Genomic DNA, 23,551 nt, shown 5'->3' with positions numbered 1-23,551 from the left:
CTGGACTTCCCTTCTTGTACTGCTGATTTGTGGCAGGCTCTAACTAAAGCAATGATGTAGCTGTACAATCCTAATACATAGGTCTGGACACCACACATGCGTATTTCAGCTGAATTTCACAAATATTAAATTTCTGTACATTATCATTTGTGATGACAAACTGTTCTCTTACAATAAGTGGTAAGTCCTGTTTCTCAAACACCATGTGCTGAAGGCCTTTCTTCTGCTCTAGGATTGCCATAGCAACAAGCGTGGCGCCCTGGCATTTTGCTATGTCATCATTCATTTCAAGTGCAAAGGTCTGGGGAACCGGGAGCAGATTACAACTGCTCTTCATACCTTTATAAAGCATTTTACTGTGGATTCATCTTGCTAACCTAAAGCTGTTCCTATGGGAACATGGCAAGCAGTTAGTGCCAGTGTAATATGTCACCATACTTTTCACTGCATCAGTGGTTTTCTTGCAGATTCTTTATCGAACCATAATGCTTCTGATAGTAACAAGCAAGAGGGGGCACAATTCTGATATCACCAATACCTAGGCAATTTTACTGACTTCATTAGTGTTAATCCCTATTTACAATGGTGTTAAGCGACACCATAGCAACTAAGAGGTAGGCAAGCAGACAAGCCTACTTGTATTAAACAAATCATTATCCAACTACAGGAGAAGTCAGACACCTAAAATATCTGTCTTTTATACTTGAAAAACCTTGAAAAAACTGAACCTACTATTTCTTCCATATGCACCCATCAGATAACTGTAAGCTATTAGAAAGGTGAACAGAATAGTGCTCTTCTTTTCTGGCAGAGAGCTGGATTTTCTGACAATTCTAGCACAGCATTTCTGGCTCCATATTCATTTAATTTCTCTTGGATAGGTGAGGACATCTGTTGTGCACGTAGCTACAGTTCCATTTTCTTTGCACTGGACCATTACGTTTAACAATTTTGCCTAAATGCCTGTCAGCTGGACTCCAAGAGTATTTATATTTGTTTGTTTTGTTTAACCACTGATGTACAAGTTTTACTTTGAGTGTTGGTAAAAAAGTGTCTTATGTTCTGCTCTGTACTTCAGCAACACCCCTTTGGGGGGAAAAAAAGAGCTAAACATAACTCTATTCAGATCCAGTCATTTCTAGTCCCTCTACATTTCCTGGAGTGGACTGGGAAGTAATTCTCAAATCATTCAAAAGTTTTCTTTTTCCCCAGGGAACGATACTGCTTCTGAAGTGTTCCGGTTACCATCAGTCCATGAAGAAATGAGGTCATGTTGTCTCTCTTGAACTGATCACCTACACTGGCATATTTAATTGCCAACTGAATGCTGGGTCAGCCTTACTTCAGTTCTTTTAAAAGCAGTTTGTTATCAAGAGCATCACAGAAGTTCTGAAAATATATGTATCCCTATTAGCCATATTGAACTTAATGTACAAGGCATTTCTACAATTTCACTCCTAAATCCACCCTGGAGTTATGATGTCAGTAAGAAAAGAAGAGATATTAAACTGAACTCCTAAAATTATGCAAAGCACTTGTTATAATGAGAACCTATTATTACTACTAATAAATAACATCTTAATGTGACAGCTGTGCACTACTTATGTATCTGTTTCCAAAGAGATGACTTTATTTTAATGCTTAAGTGAAGCAAACAACTCAAGAAGAGCTAGGCCTTATGCTCTTTCTCTCTCACTCACGCATACCCTCTCTCACTCCCAAAATCAAATTTTCACAAATGTATTTCATTCACCATGGACTTTACAGTATCATCTGTTTTTAACAGGCCCTCCCCCTGGACTGCAGTTGGAAATTCTGCTTGAAAACTCATAGGATTGTAATGACAGATGGAACTCTGGAGTCTGAACTAAAGTTATTCATCGTATTGAACGTAATGAGCCTCATCAGCAGGATATGGCTTTTATTTGGAGCCAGGCAGGCCAGCAATAGCTATTTGTACAGTCCTCAAAAACAAGTTAAGTAAACTGTTTACTGTTATTTAAAAGTCTCTAATATGTTTATTTTCTGTAAGCAACAGGCTACAGCAGTACTACATGGATCCATGAACACGCTTAAATCAGCACATGCTTGAATTCTTATAAAGAAATAAGCTGTTTTTGTATGATTACCAAAGTTCAGGAAAAGGAAATTACATAAATACATTTACAAATATGCCAGAACTTTACCTCTGTAACTCAAACAATTTTTGGTTTTTGGAAAATAAAATGAAAATGTACATGCTTCATTTAAATCATTACTCTAGGTGGGGGCTAGGGATGAGGGCGAGACAGGCTGCTCCGGGAAGAGAGGCCTATTCCAGCCCTCTCTCCTTCCAGCATCTTGGGGCCAGGTGAGAAGCACCACGCCATGACCTCTGCAGTTACAAGCAGGCATAGCTAGAGGAGGGCAGGACCAGGTTCATCTGCCCCGCAAGCTCCCCGGCCAAAGTGAAGAATGCAGCAGACTGTGCACTTTTCTCTTGATCCCTGATAAAGGGGAAATATGCGTGTCTGGTGCCTAGACCTATGTATAGAAACTGTTAAAGTCACTAGGGCCTGATAAAATACATCCTAGAACACTCAAGGAGCTGACTCAGGAAGTTATCTGAGCCATTAACAATCATCTCTGAACAGGCATGGAAGCCGGGAGAGATTCTGAGGACTGGAAAAGAGTGAATAAAGGACCAATCTATAAAACCTGGTCAATGATAGACAAGTCATCTTAATTTCAGTACCTAAAAAGATTATGGAGAAAACAGTTAATCAATTTAAAAACATCTAGAACAATGGTGGTCAACCCAAGGCCTATCGGAATTATACATGTAGCCCACAAGACATTTTGTTTAGGGTTGCCCAGGTGAAGGGTTGCCAGATTCCGCTCGTTCCCATACTCTTAGTCCTGTCCCCCACCACCTGTATTATTAAAATGATACTAATTTAAAGCAAGGGCATGTGAAATGAGGTGGCTGCTATTTGCACACTGTATTGACAGTGAGAGCCATGTGTTCCCTCTGCATCCAATCAAAGCACTGTTTCCCTTCCAGGCCTACAATTCTGATTCTCAGATAATGGTACTTGTTTCTTCCACTTATGGTGCACGATGTTTTAGTGAGGTTGATCATAATTTCCCAAAACATTAGGCACACTGCTACTTCTCTCACTGACATCTTTGGGAATAAATATCTATCTATTTGTCTGTCTATATACACATTACTGCACTGCCCAGTTCATGTGCTATGAAGCACAGATGCTCAGATATTACAGGTTGAACCTCTCTCGTCCAGCATTCTCAGTGAATTTGCCAGGCAATGGGAAGGCAATATTTTCTAGCTCATTACCAGCACCTCCACTGCTTACTGGGCTCCTAGAAGGCATTTAGGGGTAAACTACAGCTAAATAACAACACAAAACATTAAGAGCCAGGACTGGTGTTTGTAAACAAACTTTATGGGACCACAGGAAACTCTGACAGAAAAGAGCATTCCAGATTAGAGAGGTTCAACTTGTAGCATTAGATAGATCGGACATGTAATGCAGGATATCTCCGGTACCCAAAAATGGATCATTCTGAAGAGGACAGCTGGAATATAGCATTGAGCTTATTGTATACTATTTTAGCTATTAAGTTATAAATCCAGCTGGCACATTCTCAAAACTACATAGACTGGGAACCTTATTGGTCAATCATATTGATGTCTGAGTCCATGTGATTTCACATACAAAGATTAATACAATGAATTACTACAATGGACTTATACATAAACATCTATCAGCACCACTGTACATGTGTACAATAGCACCTACATGCAAATTTGTAATTGTGTTTACAGTTTATTTCCTTACATTTGTTCTTACCTGCAGCTGCTTCGGAACTGGTATATTCTTGAATTTCACTAACTGAACTAGGGGGCAAAACATCATCATCAAAACTGATCAGATCTCCTTCCCCAACTGGTTTACTTTGCACAGTACACGTTGAGAGGTTTGTTGGAGCTGCTGACTCTCTCAGGGACTTGAAAGATGTTGCTTGGGCAGCTAGAGAGAGATTGGGAGCAGCAATAACTGGTTTTAATAAAGTCAAATAAGGAGTAGGACTTTCAACAGAAAGTGACTTTTTGGGAATGAGTGGTCTTGGAGCAGGAACTGGGAATTTCTTCTGTTCATCATTGTTCTCTGAAGCTGACCCATTCCTTGCATCAAGCAACTCATTACTAGTACTTTTTACAAGGCCAGGTTTTGGTTTCTTTGGCAACTCAGGTTTGGTTACAATATTGCTCCCAGCCTCTTGAGGTGGAGGGTGCCATTCCCTGGGTCCAGCTTTTTGTGAATTTCCTGTCCATGAACCAGACTCTCCTGAAGTTCTTCTGGCTGCTAGCTCTGGCTTTGGAGCTACTACTGGCTTCTTTGCAGAAACAGATGGTCTTGAGACAAATGACCGTGGAGTAACTTCAGGTTTCTTTGACAATCCTGAGATATCAGAATTTGCTTGGGTTTCAAAAGCTTTGATCCTTGAACCAATACTATTTTGGCTTTTTTCTGTATTCATACTGCGGATCACCATGTGATTGTCTAATAAGCTATCAACTAAGAGGTACTCTGGCTGATTTGGAGATGGCTCCCTTTCAGTTCGAGGCTGGCTCACTTCTTGCTGGTTGTCTTGTAATTTACTTTGACTATCTCTGACCACAGGTCTGAGATTGCCCTTTGATCTTGGTTTTGGCACTGGACCTGTCACATTACTGGGATTTTCTTGGCACTTCCTTTCTTCAGAAGCATCAAAGACAACTAAGGGTGCCTCATTTTCTGAAGGACTGCTATTCAAGACAGGTCTGGGAGGTCTGAGAGGACTCTGCACTGCTGACAGAAAAGAGAAGCTTTCAGATTGTATTTTCACACTTCTTAAAACACAAACTTATTTTGTCATTTGGCCTTTCTAGCCATTCTGACAGGAAATCCAGCAACTATTCCACCTAAAACTCACTGTTTCTGTTGCTAAATTTGTCAGTCTCACTTAGCCATAGTAGTCTAACATTACCTTGCTGGACTGCAGCATTTTCATTTTAACATGCCCAAAGCACCTTCAAATAATGAAAAATATTTTTTTAAAAAGTTTCATGACACTGAGGATTTCCCAACACTGGACAGTACAAGGAATACTAAATCATCTTCCCCAACCAGGCTTACATAGATCTCAGTCCTGAACTACAATCAACCTGCTGTCCCCCACTCAGTTTTTTTCCCAGCATCTCTGTCAAAGGGATTGCCATTGCAGCTGTAGTTGAAAAATATATATTCTGGTTTTGTGGGGGAAAAAATAAATGCTAAGGCTGATATGAAAGAATAGCATGTTTTTACTTTTGACTCAGGCCAGAATGGAATATCAGGTCATCAGAAGTAAGTAGAATATGCAGTAATTCATAGCAGCTCCTAGCCCATAAATTAAACATTTTTATTGGCTGTAGAAAGGATTACATTCATTTTTAAAAGCATCCCTAGAAATACAGTCTGTTAAATCTTTAATAATATGAAGTTCATATAGAACATTTACCTGGAAGAGTTTCAGACTCACAAAGAGTAGGTGAGTTGCTTTTTACGTTACTTTTTGGCAAATGGGTGATTATTTCTTCTGGAAAGTCAGTCTGGGTTGCAGATGTAGCGGTGCATCTGGCAGCAGCAGCATTGTTGTTATTTGTTGTAGTGACTTGCACTTGGTTAATTTCTTTTATCACCTGCTCATAAGACGGTGGAAGCTACAAAATAAAAAAAAGTAAACATTAGAATGGGTCCACATGTGAAAATTAAAAAACCTACATGAACTCAGAAATGTTAAACAGAAAGGTACAGCAACAACAACAACAAAAAAGCAAAATCAGTGTCTTTTTTAAGAGTACAATGAGTTCTGGTGAGATTGCTCTTCCTCATACTTTACAGTTACCACGAAATACACATGTGATGTAAATACGTTCATTATCTGCTAACCTCAGCTGGAACAAGTTCATCTGTCCTCCAGTTGGCCTGGGAAGGAGGAGGGAATCCTAATCCACGTGGAGTGATATTTCCACCAGGAAACCAGGAGGATGGTCCAAGAGGCTCAGCAGCAACTATTGTAATCTCAGGACGTCTGCAAAGGAACATAAAAAAGAGGTGTGCAGAAGGGGGAAAGAATTACTGACCAGCATGTTTGACAATAACGATTTAAACCAACACTAAAAGAACACATTTTCCTAGCACAGTTCCAGTTTTATTACTGACTTAACCAAAAACGCCTTGTATGATTTCATCAGTCACTTACCCTTTCTGGCCCCAACTGAGCAAGCACTCACGTTCCCCATTCAGTAGAGCACCCTAACCCCTAAGGCATGTCTACAACAGAGCTAATCATTTGCTTCAAGTTAGGCAAGTGCTTAAGTACTTTACCAGACAGGGGTCTTTGACAATTTTCCCACATGTGAAATGATATAAAATGGTTTTGGACCTTCTGAAGAAAAGCGGAAATAAATGCAAAGCATTGTTATTACAACTGTGTAGACATAATGCATGGCAACAAAACAAATTTAAGACACTTTCTTAAAATTAGGATGGCTGAGCCTAGACAGAGGAAAGATTGGGACTAATTGTGTACTTTCTCACTTGTTCAGCTCAGCACAAAAACTAAATTATAATATTCATGTCATTAGTTTTTATTCATATTTACTGATTTTTTTATGTTGTGGCAGAATGTTACGTGTAGAATGCGTTGAAACTGCTATTAACTTTTTTTTTTAATATTTAGGCTAATTATTTAATGGATTTTCTTCAGATGTTTTTGTGTACTAATCTAATCAGAGAACAAAAACACCACCATTCTATATATTTAACCAGTTACAGCTATCCTTAGTCTTAATACAAAATATTGAATATTTATGGAGAACTGTAGATACTGAATTCCACAAAATTTAAAAATTCACAAAGATTACAATTAATTTGGAGTGAAAACCAAACCTGAGGAAATCATGGGGAAGAGAGGCTGACGATTTCAACCAAATAATTTGTTTTAATTTATAGCCATTTTCTTTATTTTTGCATTTGCCCTTGTTCACATGTGACTCTAGGCTCACTTATGTTGCCCTTCTCAAATACATTAATAAAGACACTTTTCAGAATATCTGTTTGATGGCAGAAAGTTCTAAACCCTGAACCTCAATAACAATACCAAATGTTAATGTGATGAACTGCTTACCTACTAATCCATGGGAGACGTGTGAGGGTGGAGGTGGAGATTCAATGTGTTGATTTGGAAAAGCTCTACCTGGTTTGATTCTTTAACACCTTAAGGCTTGTCTACATGGGGAATTCTAGGGATATTTCCCACCAGTGCTAAAGTAAGGGTAATCAAGTTCCAAAATCTGTGTCCTTCTGCTATGTTTGTGAATAATACTTAGCACAGTGGGGCCTCAATCCCTGATTCTGACCTTTAGGTGCTAGCATAACACAAATAATAAGTGTAAATCAATTGGTTGGAAGAGATAAGGATACATTCCCTATCCCCAGCACTCCTGTTCAGTATTGAATGACTGTGCTCTGTAGAACATTTCAAGATATCTTGTATGACAAAATATTTGGAGAAACAAACTTGTTGTGAGGGGAGTGAGATCCAGAACATCTCTCTATTGTGAGATTATCTCCACAGAAAGAAAAGCTTGGCGAATGCTTTGTTGTATGAGAGAGATGCATCATGTTGCATGACCTCCTTGGCCATTGTGAAATGATGGATACCTGGCAACAGGACTATTTGCTATGAAGGCTTATTCTGTCAGTCTGATATAAAAAAAATGCACAAATTTATGTATAAAATGTTCTTGTTATAACCAGTTTAGACACCTCTGAGAAGTTGGAAGGTTGTATCCATTCAAATTTGTATTTTCAGCCTAAAATGATCGCATAGAAAAGGAGGCTGCATGAAGGTACTAGAGCTGCAACAGTCCTTTTTTTCTAGATTCAGACAAAAATATCATTTTTAAAATGTACATATTTATTGCTTTGGTGTCAGCTGTGACTCTTTTAACACAGAGAAATCAAAAAGACAAGAAAAAGAAAAGGACAAAAGTGGAAGCCAAACACAATCAGGTAAAATGAACTCTGAAACCAAATATTACTATGAGGTAGTTGAAACACAAATGATCATGTTTTACCTTCTATCTCTCTGGTGTTCGGTATGAGAAGTCCGAGAAGCTATTAAAGAAAAAAATAAAAGGTTAATCTGGATGAATACAGCAAGAAAATAAAGATATTAAAACTAAAATTCTCACTAAGCCATCATAAACATAAATGACTATACGTGATATTTGATCAAAAACTACAGATTTCTAAGAATAGCCATAACTAATACATTTTATTTTATTTATAATTCAGAAGAAAAATTCTAAAAGCTATTCTTCATCAATAGGTTTAGAGAGGCACAGAATATGCATATTTACACACACACACACAGAGGAGTTCAAGAATCCACCAAGATGTGTGGTTCAGACAACTTGCAGAGAAAAAGAAAAGATCCAAAATTGTAACCACAATATTAAATACATATCACTACGCTTAAAAAAACATGAAAGCTGCGAAAGAAATCAACAAAAGCAAGTAAATAAATTAGAGCAAGGCTACCACATCCTGACAAACGTTTATGTCTTTTTTGTTTTTCACCACTCCATGAATTGTAAGGACACTGTCTTTTGACAATTTGTTTCCTAGATTTTGGCTATGTCTACACTAGCCCAAAACTTCGAAATGGCCATTTTGAAGTTTACTAATGAAGCACTGAAATACATATTCAGCGCCTCATTAGCATGCGGGCAGCCGCAGCACTTCGAAATTGATCCGGCTCGCCTCCGCACGGCTCATCCAGACGGGGCTCCTTTTCGAAAGGACCCCGGCTACTTTCAAGCCCCCTTATTCCTATGAGCAGATGGCCATTTCAAAGTTTTGGGCTAGTGTAGACATAGCCTTTGTGTATTTACTTGTGTTTTTCTGTTCAAATTTTGGTTTTGACTTAATTTTTTTTTTAAATCTAATCCAACAGAAAAATATTTACCTAAGAAATTATTTCAATCACAGAGTAAATATTTAATAGCATTGTGTGAAGGAGAAGCATGCTTAACACTGCTTATTAATAAGTTAATTCAAACTCCACTTATCAGAGTTTAAATTCTCAGGCATTTAATTCATATAAATTTGCACAAATGAGAACATTTCTGGGCCAATAGTCATCTGCATTTCTTCTGTATATCCACTGCACTTTGAGTTTCACGAGCTCATTAAATCCTCAACTCTTTAATCCTGTATTTTTGTCATATTTACATTCAAATATTTTAAAGGCCAAAGTAACTTTTAAGAATGTGGTTAAACAAAACAAAAAAAAAAAAGAGAAGAAATTAACTCTCAACTGAGTCTTTCCATAGCAAATGTGATTTAGGTAGAAGTAAAGTCTCATTGTGGAAAAGCTAACAATTGCACCATTATTATGCCATCACAGATTGAAAGCTGAAATCAGCAAAGCACCACTTGAAAAAGAAAGCCACAGTTTTGTCATAAACATACCTCTTCCACCGGGCATTTTTGATGTGCACTATTCATGAGTGCTAGAGGAAAAAAAGAAGGGGTTACAGTAGAGAAAGAGTGTGTGAGGAAGAAAGAATAATCCAAGGTTCCTGTGTCAAGAAACAGTATTAATTGGATTTGTGGTGTTAGTCACACAAGAATAGTGCAGATTTCAATTTTTTTTTAAAGAAAAGCTCTAGTGACTGTTCAAAACAAAAATTTATTTAAAAAAAACAATAGCAATTTACTTGACTTTTTAATTTCTATTCTCTCAAGCTATGGTTACACTTGCAAGTTTTGCTGACAAAAATCCAGTTTTGTTGACAAAACCCATGGAGTGTGCGCACACAAAATAGGATGTGTCGACACTATCTTGACAAAACACAGCACTTTTGCCAGCAATATTCTATCTGAAAGCTTTGAGGCATAACGCTGCTGTCACTGTGTGGACAGTCTGGGGGGGGCCTTCTCTCAACAGACAGGGCAGCTACAACAATGGAGCAGCCCTGTCTGCTGTGCTTTGGGGTGCCTGGTTTGTTCAGAGAGCAGCCAGGCAGTCCAGCTACTCCATCAACAGAGCAGAGCATTTGTGTGTGGCTGCACTCCATCAACAGAAGTTTTGTTGGGAAATCTCTTCCAAAATTGACTTCTGTTGACAGAGCGCTGTAATGTAACCGTAGCAACACTGAATTTAGCAAAGGTTTACTTATTGCCTGGGGATGTCATTTTAATTGTGAACAGGAAAACTTAGAAGGAAAGACCTCTGTAGTTCCTATTTCAAATGGGAAAAACAACATAGTTTGAATGTTCTTTTTAGGTCTGTATTAATTGGTGTCTACACTGATATAAAACTCCCTTGTTTGATTTACTTTGTAAAGTAAATGAAATAGAAAATTTGTACAATGACAGTCTGACTCAACTCCCAAGAAGTTGCACCAGGTTCTTCAGTAATGCGTATCCTACCCATTTCCAGATTATCTTTTAACCCCACATGAACGCATATACATTTCCCTTATTTTTCCATTTCACTCAGAATAGAGAAAAGAAGTAAATCTCTTCCACTGCTAAGACCACGTCTACACTTCCAGGAGCATTGACGTTGCCACGGTCAATCTTCCAGAGTTCAATTTAGTGCACTCACATCGGCACCAGTACTCCTGCTCCTTGCCCTGCCCTAGGAGACACTGATTTAGCAATCGATTTTGTTACAGCCATGTTGATTTCAGAGTGTTACAGACACCCCGGCTACAACTACAGTAGAAGCATCTGTCAACTGAAGTTACAGATCATGTCTACACATAGAAGTAGATCCTGTTGACAAAAGGGCTCTCCGCAGTGGCTACACGGCTTTTTTGTCAACAGAAACTATTTCTGTCAACAAAACACATTTTGTGTATAGATGTGCCACGAGTTTTCTTGGCAAAACCCCAGATTTGTCAACAAAACTCTCTAGTGTAGACATGGCCCAAGTGGGTAAAGTAATTCTCTTTATTAGACCAACTTTTATCGGTAAGAAAGAGAGAGACATTCAAGCTTTTACAGAACTCTTCTTCAGGGCTGTGAAATGTATTCATTGTTCCAGCTTAATACAAAGTGGAACAGATTGTTTTTAGGATAAACAGATACCATACATTTCAGGGGATCACGTAAGGTGAAATGGCCCATTAACACCTCACAAGCCATGGGGGGTGGGAGTGGGGGAGAGGAAATAATGAAAGTGTAAGTGGCTCATAGATTGTAGTAATAAGCCTTAATAAATACAGTGTCTCTTTTCAGCCCTTCATTTTTATTACCTAGAAAAGTTATGAATTTAAGCTCCCAGGTTCATCTTTTCAAGGTGTTTTGCAGGTTTCCATTGAGGAAAAAGTCTGAGAAGTCAGACATAGAGGGATCGCTTTCTGAAAATGCTAGTAATATAAGAGTTCTGCTCTTTACACTACCCTCACTACAATAAACTCTTTCATATATGGAGCCCCAGAACCAGCAGGTTGCCAGATATTCTGGATAATAGAGAGGTATACCTAGCAATGCATAACACTAAAGAAAAGCAAGATTAGATATTAAGAAACAAACAAAAATGTATGCAGAGTATTTTATTTACCAACAACTGTAATATTGTACACTGTATTTGCTATATTTATTTGTATTTACTTTCACTATACTGTACTTATGGAAAATGTAATTAAAATTTATGTATGGTTGAAATGCCAGTTATCTGAGAGTTCCAGATTCTAGAATGCCAGATTTAAAAGTGTGTACTGTATAAGGTAATTGGCAAGAGTCTGTCTTGTGAAATGATGGTGTAAATGCCAGAACATTCAGTAATTATGTATCACACTGCAGTGCTGTGAGTGGCTAAAAAGTCCAATTCTTGAACAAAAGATGGTTCAGGGGTGAGGTGCAACAACAGAAGAGGAAACCAGTGCACTACTGGTGCTCAAGGTCTGTCTTCACATTTCTCTAGCTCAATCTCTGTACTCCCTGATGCAGCACACAGTCTTCCAATATAGCATTGTTGCTAGCTGTCTTTTCTAAGCATGCAGTGCAGACAATGAAAATTTTCAACACCCCCTTGCCAAAGTCATTACACTTGCACTTATGATGTCTCAGTGACCTTGGAGCATTCACAAGTTCTCTGTACAATGTGTTCTTTGAATGTGTCTATCATCCATCCAATATAGAGGATCAAACCACCAAAAATGTCTCTATCTGAGAAGAGTGAATAAATATTAGCTTGGCTATTTTGCTCTTACAAATACTTTGGTATCAGGAACTTGTAAGCGAAATCAAACAAAGGCAGCAGGTGTGGAAAGTGTTAAGCCTATTCTCATACTTTCAGCAGATGGGCCAGATCTCATTACCGTACAGCAGCATGCTCAGCTTGTGTCATAATCATCATTTTTATAAAGATGATTAGTCCAAATTCATCACAAGCCAACACAAAGCTATTGCAAAGTTTCTCTAGTGCCTACGTGAAACAAGCCCTGAACTGTAACAGAGAGTAAGCCGTGCTAGTCTATACACTATCAAAACAAAAAGCAGTCAAGTAGCACTTTAAAGACTAGCAAAATAGTTTATTAGGTGAGCTTTCGTGGGACAGACCCACTTCTCTGTCCCACGAAAGCTCACCTAATAAACTATTTTGCTAGTCTTTAAAGTGCTACTTGACTGCTTTTTGTTTTGGAAGCCCTGAACTGTTGGCAAAAAAGTTCTCTTTTCACGCTTGTATAAGAAACACTGAAGAGTTTTTCACCTGATTTTGCATGGAGCTGTATGCCCTTGGTGCCAGATGAGAAGATATGATGAATCAACAAAGCTAAAAATATACCAAAGCTAGTTGGTGCCCAAACACATTCTTGTTTGACACTGCTGCAGATTTCAAACTGTCAGATTGATTGGCACTATGTAGGACTGTAGTCTTAACAAAACTACCAAATCAAACTAAAGAGAACTTGGGTGACAGCCAATTATCTCTAGTGACCAAAAAGGGACGTTTCTGCTGAGCATGTCAAAAGCAGTAAGGTCACAGAGAGGTTTCTTTGCTTTTAAGTACTTCCTGTACAGTTGCCTTAGTGCAAAGACAATGTCAAAAATTGCTGTCTTGCACAGAAACCACATACCTATCTTTCAAGATCAACAAGAACTTGAAGTCTGTTGAGAATGACCCACACATATGTGTTGCCTGCACTGCAAAGGACCAATATTTCTCCACAGCTGTTAGACCTTCAGGTCTCCTTTGTTTTCATACAATGCTATGATGTTGGCAGCTGTCATGTCGTGCAGTACACCTCCATCCTTACAAGCAAGCAAGATATTGCACACCTATTTAAGCACACCCTGTTCTCTTTATTTTAACATTCCAGCTGGAATTGCATCTTTTTCTATGGCCCTCCCTGATGTTAGAAGGATTATTGCCCCTTTAAGATCATGTATAGATTGCTCTATATGAGGCTTGTGAGCTGCATATGGCTCTTTTACAGAGGAAATGTCTCGTGAAGTCCCATTCCCAATTTGCCACCTAACAGACTGGGAGAGCTCAAGGCTCTTGCCTCTGGTGGGGTGATGGAGTTGTGGTTTCTGCTCTTGCCAACAAAGCTAACACCTCCTGTAGGGGTAGAAGTATTTTGTCAGCCAAAGAGTTTACAAACAGCAGCACAACTTTCAGTGACAGAACCGTGTCGTTAAAACTACGTAGCATAGACAAAGCCCTATATATATGGAAAAGCCAAGGGAACTAGGAATGAAAACAAACTAATGAGGGATGCATAAACACTAGTCATAGTGTTAACTAGTTTTCATTGCATCCTCCAGGCTACATGACCAGTTGTGTTATTTTGTTCAATGAGAAGGACTTTGTTTCTTCTCAACAGTATAAAAAATATGGCTTGAAGATCTTTTCCTCTGGAGGTGATGTAAGAACCAATTGCCAGGGGAGTATGTGGCAGTCATTATGGACCAGGGGATAATCCAACAGATAACTACTTTCAGTGGAAGTGTGAGGATGTGTGCACTGTTTATCCTAATGTACAAATCCTACACATCAACTTCCTATTACATTAACAAATACATTTAGAAATGAAAGTATTAATATTTAAATTATATTTAAAAGTAGGTGCAGTCTTGAGTGTGCCTCATTTTGAAAAGATGTCCGTCAGGTTTTTTCCCCATGTATCTTCTGATAACATTTCACCATTTCAGTTGCCAAACATCTTCTGCACTTCAGTGTAATTAAATTACTTGCAAATGATTTTTAACAATTTGACTCGTAACACGTTTTTGCTTCTTTACGATGTTGAAAGAGTTTATTCTCCTTCCCACTCCATTTTTTAACCTTAGAATTACAGCTTTTCATTGCTTTTGAAGGAGGCTGTCGGGGTCTCAGAAATTTGTATTGTGAGCTCTCAGACCTTCAGTGACGGGGCAGAGGTGAAAACAATTTAATCCTTGCTCTGGAGTGTTCTTAGTTGATGGAATTAAACAGATGTTAACAAAAGTCAAAATGAAGTTTTTAAACTTCTCTCAATGTCTCTGCTTTCAGTCTTTTAATTCTAGTAAGCACATAATTTCAATACTTTTACTATAACTGGAGAAAATGTTAGGAATGACAGACCTGAATTTCTAATAATTTTTTTAAAAAAGTAGGAAAAATCTAACTTGAAAAATAAGTCCAGTTGCTTTTCCTTAGGGGGTCTGCTTTAAAAATCTTCTCATTTTTGTCCCCAGTATTCTATTTATGGATTTCAAACGTTGGCAGTGTTAAGTTCAAAGGGTAATGCTTTTCCCATGGAAATCAGTGAGAACCTATTTCCATTTCAGTTTGCATGTTCACAGATAACATGATTGTAACCATGAATTTAGGTCAGAGCTGACATTTTCACAGGTATATATTAATAATATTAGATAAATAAACACTAATTGCAATGATATATGTTATGGATAGAGGCAAACATAACAAAACAGAGGTTCTTTAACTCTTTCCATTTTATGGCTCTCAGAAAAATAGAAATCTTTATGGCGCATTTGTCATAACTTTCTCTTTAAGACTATTCATGTGATTGTCTCAGAGTTGCCAAAATGTACTTTTTATTCCAGTATTGCATGCAACTTTCTTTTATGCTTCATCTGCAATGGCAATAGGTGCAATATAAATGATAATATATTTTAAATAAATATTAATTCTGTGATTTGTGAATTTCAAAAATTGCATCCAGTTTCTGTTTTGTTGTTGTTGTATTTCCTTTAATCCAACAAAATATGCACTGGTAAGAGAGTACCTTTTATGTTTTTGATAGGGTTATGAGATACTCTAGTTCAGTGGTTACCAAACTTTTCAGCATCATGCCCCTCTTTTGATTTTTGAGAAACCCTCATGCCCTCCCACCTCTTCTTTACCATCATCCAACACCCTTTTTAGCAAAAAATTCAATTCGTAATTTAAAATTGACATAAAAACTTGATACAAAAATGTTATTTAAAATTAAAAATAAGCACAAATAGTTCTTCCTGGCCCCTTGAGGGTGCCTGGTGCAGCCCCAGGTGGCCAGCTGCCTGAGTCCCGTGTCAGCCGTCAGAGCTGCCTGCGCCAGCTGCCCACCCGCTTCAGACCTGCACTGCCAGAGCCACCTGCCCAAGCCCCACAGCCGCTGGGGCCAGCCACCCGCCCGAGCCCCATTCTGCCCAGGCCAGCCACCCGTCCACCAGCCCAAGCCACCCACGCCCTGCATTGCTGGAGCCAGCTGCCCACCTGCCAGCCTGAGCCGCCTGAGCCCCACGCTGATGGGGCTAGCCGCCTGCCCGTAAATCTGAGTCCCACACTGCTAGGGCCAGGCGCCCGCCCGAGCCCTGCGACGCCGGGGCCAGACGCCTGAGCCCCGTGAATCCTGCAAGCTGGCTGGCTACCTGAGCCCCACAAGCTGCGCGAGCCACCCACCTGAGCCCCTCCCCTCCCCCAAAGCCAGGCACCACCAGCTCCTCGCTCTTACCCCATCCCCATCCCTCTTACTTGAGCCAGGCACCCCCAGCCCTCCATCTAACCCCATCCTCCCACCCCCCGTAACTCATGCTCACCTTTGCACATGGGTCTTTGCCAGCTGCCTGCTTTTTATAGTGGCTGTGCTGGGTCACCTACATAAAATGGCAGGGGCTGAGAGCCAGAAGCAAAGGGTGCGGGGAATGATGGAGGTGCTGGGTTGCCTCACATCCCCCCTAGAATTTCTTCGCACCCCCCAGGAGGGCACACCTCCCAGTTTGGGAAACCATGTTGTAGTTCATTTATGGCTGTAATTTCCCCCCTTCCCTCACACCACCCTTTCCCTTTAGTAATATTCTTGCTAACTAGCTGTTTTTCCCTTTTAGATTTTAGACACATATGGATTATGGGGATATAGTTTCAGCAATGAGGTGTTAAAAAGGCAATCAAATATATTTCACAACAGGACCTATGGAATCACATTGCCAAATTTTCAACATAGTAAGACCATTCTAAAAAGAAGGTGGTTTTTGGTCCAACTGAGGCCAGAATGTAAAGTTTTTTGGGTAAAGGCCCTGCCGATGCTTGTACAGAATCCACCTTCAGCGTTCCCATCCCATTTGGGCCACTGAGTGTCACTGTAATATATATTTCACATAATCTTATTCTTCAATTCTCAAGAAATTGTAGTTTGGGCCATTTTGTTTTTATTTCATTAAAAATATCAATATGAAACACTGATTTGTTTTTACAGTGGCAGATTTCATCAATTTTATAAGTTATTTTATTTTTCATTAGAGAAGCAAAAACCTCAAACATCAACATCTCCAAACTTTGGGGGAAATCCAACACCAAACTTCTACTCAGACTCTTTTTAATCCATTTTAGTCCTAGCAATTCTAGTTTCAATGAATGAATTCTGTCAATTCAATCTTTCAATAACCTTAGGAAATGTAATTACGATGAATATTCAAGTAATGCTAATTGTGTTAGAAAGCAAGGATATATACTAATCACTCTAAGTGCAGACTCTATTAAAGCTCTCACACCACGAGTCCAACAGACATTCTTGTCTTCAGACCAGTATAAAAGTCAATACATTGGCATTTCTAAGAAATTATTCTTATTTTATACATAGCTATCTAGCTACTTTTATGGCCCCATCACGCTAGTGTCTAAACATCTCTAGACTATTATCACACAAGACCAAACGGTACTCTCTCTGTTCCTTCCTCTGCCTGTAGGAGTATCTTGGAATAGTTAGTACTATATGGCTGTGTCCACACTAGAATCTTACTTCAAAGTAAGGGTCTACTTTGAAGCAGCCTACAGAGCATCTACACGCATTTTCCCTTACTTCGAAGTTAACTTCAAAGTCACTACTCCATTCCCAGGAAGTAGTAGGGTATATGTAGACATTCTGCACTCACTACTTCAAAGTAAGGGGTCCACCATGGAGGCAGCCGCCCCAGAGCATGGAGACACTCTGGCCAGCCCAGGCACAGCTCTAGCGTCCCTGCTGGCTGCCTGACAGGAACCAGCTCCCTGTCAACCTCAGGCAGAAAGCTGAGAGCGTGCCATAAGCAGGGGCAGAACAAGCTCCCAGCGTGACTGCCCCCTGCTCGATGCATCAGCCAACATCCACAACTCCTGGCCACCATGGCAACATGGCAGGACCCCCCAGCACCCCAGATGAGGAGTCCGAGGGCTCGCAGTGCCCAGGAAAGGTGCGTGCCAGGAGGGGACCCTCCTGGACCGAGGGGGAGCTGAAGGACCTCCTCGCTCTATGGGGGTGAGGAGGAGGCCCTCTGGCAAACTGGCACCTGGCAGCGAAATGCCAAGGCCTCCGAGAAACTGGCCTGTAGAGTCGCCGCCTGAGGCCACCCTGGCAGCAGTGTCCAGATAGAAGTGAAGGAACTGAAGCAAGCCTACTGCAAAACCCACAACACTGCCAGCCGCTCAGGAGCATGGCCTGCCACTGGCCCCTGCTACAGGGAGCTGATAGGCTCCTGGGGCTGAGAGTGGTGGCTACCCCAGAGCACCTAGTGGACACTATGTCGTTCAACTCCCCACCTCTAATCGCGAACACTGACAAGGAAACAGGTGCCTCCGGCACCACCAGCCCCAGGCACAGGGACTGGCCCGCCGAGACCAAGGGTGATGACGAGAGCTCCAGCAATGGGACCCTCGTCATTGCCCTCCCCGCCGGGAGGCCCAGCCACACTTTGTCCAGCCGAGCCGAGCCCGAGCCCTTGTAGGTCGCAGCCAGTAAGTACAGGGCAACCAGATGTTACAAAGCCTGGGGACGCCCCACCCCCATGAACAGCCCCACAGCCCACATGCCCGAGGAAGGACGGGGGGGGGGGCACCGAACATGGCCTGACCCTCACCAGGTGGGAACCCCTTGGCACCCAGGATCCCACAGGGCCCATGGGCCATTGGACAGCAAGGGAGCAGGGTGGGGCCCAGCAGAGCAGGGAGCCTAGCCCCTGGGATTCAGACCCAGCACTCAGAGGCCGTCCCTCCCTGTCCCCTTCTGTCTCCACAGGTCTGTCATCAGGGAGTCACCCCAACCCATCGTAGCACGCCACAGCTGCAGTGGACCAGGCGGCCGCCCCAGCCCATATCCCCACAGGGCTGCAGCTGGGCCACACGATGACAAAGCTGGAGGGACGAGGAGTCAGCCGCCAACCAAGTGGTCATGAGGGAAATGACCGGAGTGCTCCAGGACTGGCTGGTGATAGAGTGGAAGATGTGGGTGAGGCTGGTCAGCAGCCTGGACACCCTGGCCCAGGCCCTGACTGCTCACCTCGCCCAACCCACAGATACCAACCCCCACAGCCCTGTCCCCTCCACAGCCGCCCTTCCTGCAGGCACCCACTGTGTGGTAGACCTGTCCCCAGCCACCCACATCAAGCTGGGTCGGTGCCTCCTGGCTCGGGCAAGCACACATGCTCCAGCCCCAATGCCCTCCCCATACACCCTGCAGAAGCCGAGCCCGCGGCATCCCCTCCCCACAGCCCCTGCCCCATTGCAGCCCCACAGGGGGCCCAAGACCTGGGGTGGTAGAGGCAGCCACCATGGCTCCTAGCCCTCCACACTGCTGAGTGACTGAGCCATCTCCCATCCCAGCCTCCATCCAGCTTTTGTTCCTCAGCCCAGCCTCCCCCGTCCCCTCCACAGAGCATTACCCCCGTGCACTGAACATAGTTCAACATGTTCTGTTTTGTTTTGCCAAATACATTTATTCCTCAACCGTAAAGTGTAACGTTCCCACCCTAACCCCGAGCCCCTGGTGCGTGGTGGGGGTGGGGACTGGGATGGGGTGTGTCTGGTATGGGAGCGTGAGGAATGGGGGAGCGGGGGACCTGTGGTGCGAAGTGTTACTGGGAGGGTCAGGGCAGACCCAGAGCAAAAGCCTGGCACAAGTCCTCCCAGACGCTGACCCCATCCTGCTGGGCCTCGAGGCACAGGACAGTGTGTGGCTACTCATACCCGGCCCCTGAGTTTGTGGCCCAGCTCTGGATGAAGGGCTCCCATCTTCCCTCCACAAGACTGTGGAGGGCACAGTAAGCGGTGACCACAGTGAGGACATCTGAGAAGCTGACATCCACCCTGGTGAGGAGATTGCAAATCCTCCTCTTCATCCTCCCAAATGGCTGCTTGACAGGACCCCTGGTATGGTTCAGGCAGCTGTTGAAGGTGTCCTGGGCCTGGTATAGGGTCATATGAGCCACGTGTGCAGTGGGTACATGGCATCAGCCATTATGCAGGGGGGCATCATGATGTCCCCAAGCAGGAGCTCCCACGGGGGGATATATGTGCCCTCCTGCATCCAGCGTCCCAGCAACGAATTCTGGAACACCCAGGCATCATAGGCCCTGCCCAGCCACCCTATGCACACATCCAGGAAGCAGTCCCTTGTATCCATCAGGGCCTGGAGGACCACCAAGTGGTACCCCTTCCTGTTGATGGAGGCACCCTCACTGTGTCCAGGGTCCAGATCGCCATATGCATCCCATCCAGTGCTCCAAAACAATTTGGGAACCCCAGCTCCAAGAACCCGGTGAGGGTAGTGTCCAGGTCTCTGAGGGTGATGACATGCCGCAGGAACATCATGTTGATGGCTTGAAGGACCTGAGGGGGGCAGAAGGAAGACACATCCATGAATGCCAGACTGGGTGGCTCCTCTGCCCCTTCCCCGTCCATAAAAAGACCCCCCTCCCCCACCCGCAGCAGGGTCCCCCGTTCCTGTTGCCCAGTAGCTCCTTCCCCAGAGTGGGTCTGTGGTGTGGACCAGGCTTACCTCTATCAGCACTGCTCCAACGGTGGCCTTGCTGACTCTGAACTGGTGGCCAATGAACCGGTGGCTGTCTGGAGTGACCAGCCTCCACAGTGCAATGTCAACCCTCTTCTGCAAGGGGAGCGCTGGCCACATCAGGGTGTCCCGGTGCTGGAGGACTGGGGTGAGCCAGTGGCAGAGGTTCTCGAATTCATTGTGAAGTTCCTCGGCCACCGCCCGTTGTCCCAGTCCTCCAGCACCAGACAGTCCCACCCCTCAGCACCGGTGGCAAAGGCCCATTGGCACCGGATCAGGTGGACCCGGGGGAGGCACAATAGGGCTCTGTACAGGGCCTGGAGGATAGGGCCCACGTGAGCAACCTGGCCACGCTGCACGAAGAGGACAATGAGCAGCATGGTCAGCAGGCTCGCCACGGTAGTGAGGAGCGTCTCCTCGTGGGGCGTCTGGGCAGGCATGTTCTCCAGCTCTTCTCCCCAGCACGCAGTCTGCCCTGCTGTGTGCGGCATGGCAGCCTTGAGCACCTGCAGGGTGGAGGTGTTGGGAAGGGTCCTTTAAGGGGACATCTGGATGTGAACCTGGAAGAGCTTGTTGGCCACGCAACCCCTGCCTGCATCAGATCCTGGCCCCTCACTTCGAGGTAAGGGCTGTTGCTGTGCAGACACTTCACTTCTAAGTAGACGGACCTGAAGTAGAGGGCTGCTTTTTTGTGTGTAGATGCTCCACTTAGAAGTTGCTTACTTCAAAATTATTTTGTAGTATAGACGTGGCCTTTATGTATGAGACAGAGCACGTTGTGTGTCTGTAGGAATTGCTTATGATTGGAAAACTAAGTTGAAGAGACAAGTTAAAAACAGACAAATTGGTTTCACAAAGATCTTCCCAGATAATTTTCATAAAACAAGAGGTTCAGATAATGGCGAGCATTCTTGTTTCAAACTCTTTAAAATCAGAGTGCTGAAGCTAGTTCATCAGTAAGTTTCAAAACTTCACTTGTGCAAAGTTCAGGAGTCTCCATCATGCAAGACATAACACCTATGCAAGACTAAAGCGCCACATGAGAGGCAAGCTCCAGTCAGACACTCATTACAGCCCCAGGGAATATAACCAACTTGTGGGCAAACACAGTGGTTCAGTTAATTGGAGTTAAAATACAACAGGGAAAGGAAGTGAAATCTGAGGCACTTTAAGGTGCTATGGGACTGCTTTCTTGTTTTGTGAAGACACAAACACAGCTCTCTCTCTGTGACTACAGACAGTCATGTTAATAGAGGCGTGTACATGGTAAGATTTGAAGCATACCAGGAATGCTAAAATGAATACAATCCGAGAGTACTGCTTGCAGGCAATCAGCTGGAAGAAATTTTCATGGCAGACATCACTCCAGAGGATAAACTAAATTTGCAGAAACATGAATTCAAGACCTTAAAATATATAGTGTACATACATCTACTTCCCCAAAGAAAAGGGTAACCATCAGCTTCTGGCTCATATAGTGACAGCCGCAACACTACGGGAAGGCCTGTCCAGACAGGGACATTTTCACACTAGCTGCTGCCAGTCACTCAGCTTCTGTACCTTGCCCACAAAAGGGTGATTATAAAGGTGAGCTATAAAGCATGCTGCCACAACACAAGTTACTACTGCTCCTCTTACCTCTAACCACATTCTTATCTAGCTGCTATAAAATAAATCTTCCAGCACCAATCACTGCTATACCTGACTTCAGCTACACCAGTACACTTTCCCATCCCTCCCCAAGACAAGATTCCCCCGTCCTCCATCTTATTAGTACAAACTTTTACCAGTCTGTTTGGCTTTTTCCTTCTCTGCCAGCTTATTTTCAGACAGCTGTTTCGTTAAAACTGGAGGACATATATTGGGCTGCCTCTTCATTAGCCAATGTTATTTTTATACATACATACTGAATTTTTCTAAATAGTCCATATGCTTTTGTTTGGATTATAACAGTGCCCACAATGTGCTGAGCATACAGTAACACAGAGCCCCGGCTGACAGAGCAATCATTAAGGCTAGGAAATGGTGGTAATGGAGAAGAAATTACTGGCTATAACCCATACTACTATTTCTTGCTCTCCTCTAATTCATGACATCCTAGTTTTATGAAGGAAATCACTCTCAGGAAGAAGGGACTTTACTGAGCTAACGACAGCCATTTGCAATTACATGCTTTTATCTCCTCAACTAGGGCTACAGTCAGGGACAACAGCAGAGAAATAGGACTCCCCACTTCTCTGCTAAGGGCAAAAGGAAAAAAAGAGAACTTCTAGTGTCATCCATGTTAACAACTGTCCTCAGGCTGTGAACTTTGCTGACCTCCAGGCCTGTTGATGGACAGGACCCTGGAGCTACCTTCCTAGGGCCCAGTGATTCAAAAGGGCCTGGGGCTCTTGGCAGCTGCCACTGCTACTTGCAGCAGCAGTGGCTGTTGGAATCTCAGGCCCTTTAAATTGCCAATGCAGCCCCGCACGGCACAGTCTGGGCAGCGATGAGGGTTGCCTGCAGTAGACACGGAGTGCTCCGGTGGTGCTGCAGTTCTGACTGAGGGAAGCTCACCTCCACCCTGCCCTGATGGCTGAGGCCACACACATTCCAGGGGCACAAAATTCCCCCTCCACCTTTTCCTGGGGTCCTGCAAATCTGTTGGCCCCCCTCTGCTGACATTCATCATGAGGCCTTGCAAATGGAAGCCAATGAGACCAAAGAAGTTGAGGCTCAGAGAAAGAAAGACATTTCTAATGCTAATAAGGAAATGTTGCTGCAGTAGACACTGAACATTCTTGAGATTAATGGTAGAGTGAGTTGAGGAACAGGCAGAGCTACAGCTTTGGTTCAGGCCTGTCTATAACTGAGATTAATGTCATATAAGTAACTGTTTTATACATTCTGTCTACATAAATATATAATAGCTGCTTCACCCCTTTTGAATCATGGGATACACGTTTGAGTTGATACGTTTGAGTATCGGAGGGGTAGCCGTATTAGTCTGGATCTTTAACAGCAACGAAGGGTCCTGTGGCACCTTATAGACTAACAGAAAAGTTTTGAGCATGAGCGTTCGTGAGCACAGACTCACTTTATCTGATTATGCGGCACCCTCTGTTCCCCACAGATGCCAGATAACAGAGATTTTACTGTATATTATCACTACTTATTATTTGTATTACAGTAAGATTTAGAGGTTAGGGTTTA

The 23,551-nt window shown here is 42.9% G+C and overlaps 1 protein-coding gene across 6 annotated transcripts in view; it reads right to left on the bottom strand.

Annotated features, from left to right (window-relative positions):
- SH3D19 (SH3 domain containing 19) overlaps positions 1 to 23,551 on the bottom strand; it is a 135,560-nt gene that overhangs the window by 52,290 nt on the left and 59,719 nt on the right. For 3 of the 6 annotated variants that reach the window (XM_074993184.1, XM_074993183.1, XM_074993187.1), the window contains 4 exons: positions 8,171 to 8,210; positions 5,979 to 6,120; positions 5,548 to 5,749; positions 3,843 to 4,856 (listed from right to left, as the gene is read on the bottom strand). In XM_074993184.1, the coding sequence (XP_074849285.1) occupies positions 3,843 to 4,856; positions 5,548 to 5,749; positions 5,979 to 6,120; positions 8,171 to 8,210 (1,398 nt within the window). The remainder of the gene's footprint in view (positions 1 to 3,842; positions 4,857 to 5,547; positions 5,750 to 5,978; positions 6,121 to 8,170; positions 8,211 to 23,551) is intronic. The other 3 variants (XM_074993186.1, XM_074993185.1, XM_074993188.1) reach the window with 3 other exon arrangements.

The sequence above is a fragment of the Carettochelys insculpta genome, chromosome 4 (genome assembly GCF_033958435.1).
Source record: "Carettochelys insculpta isolate YL-2023 chromosome 4, ASM3395843v1, whole genome shotgun sequence".
In the NCBI taxonomy this organism is placed as follows: domain Eukaryota; kingdom Metazoa; phylum Chordata; order Testudines; family Carettochelyidae; genus Carettochelys; species Carettochelys insculpta.
Note: the sequence above shows the minus strand (reverse complement) of the source record. Positions and strands in the feature narration are given on the sequence as shown.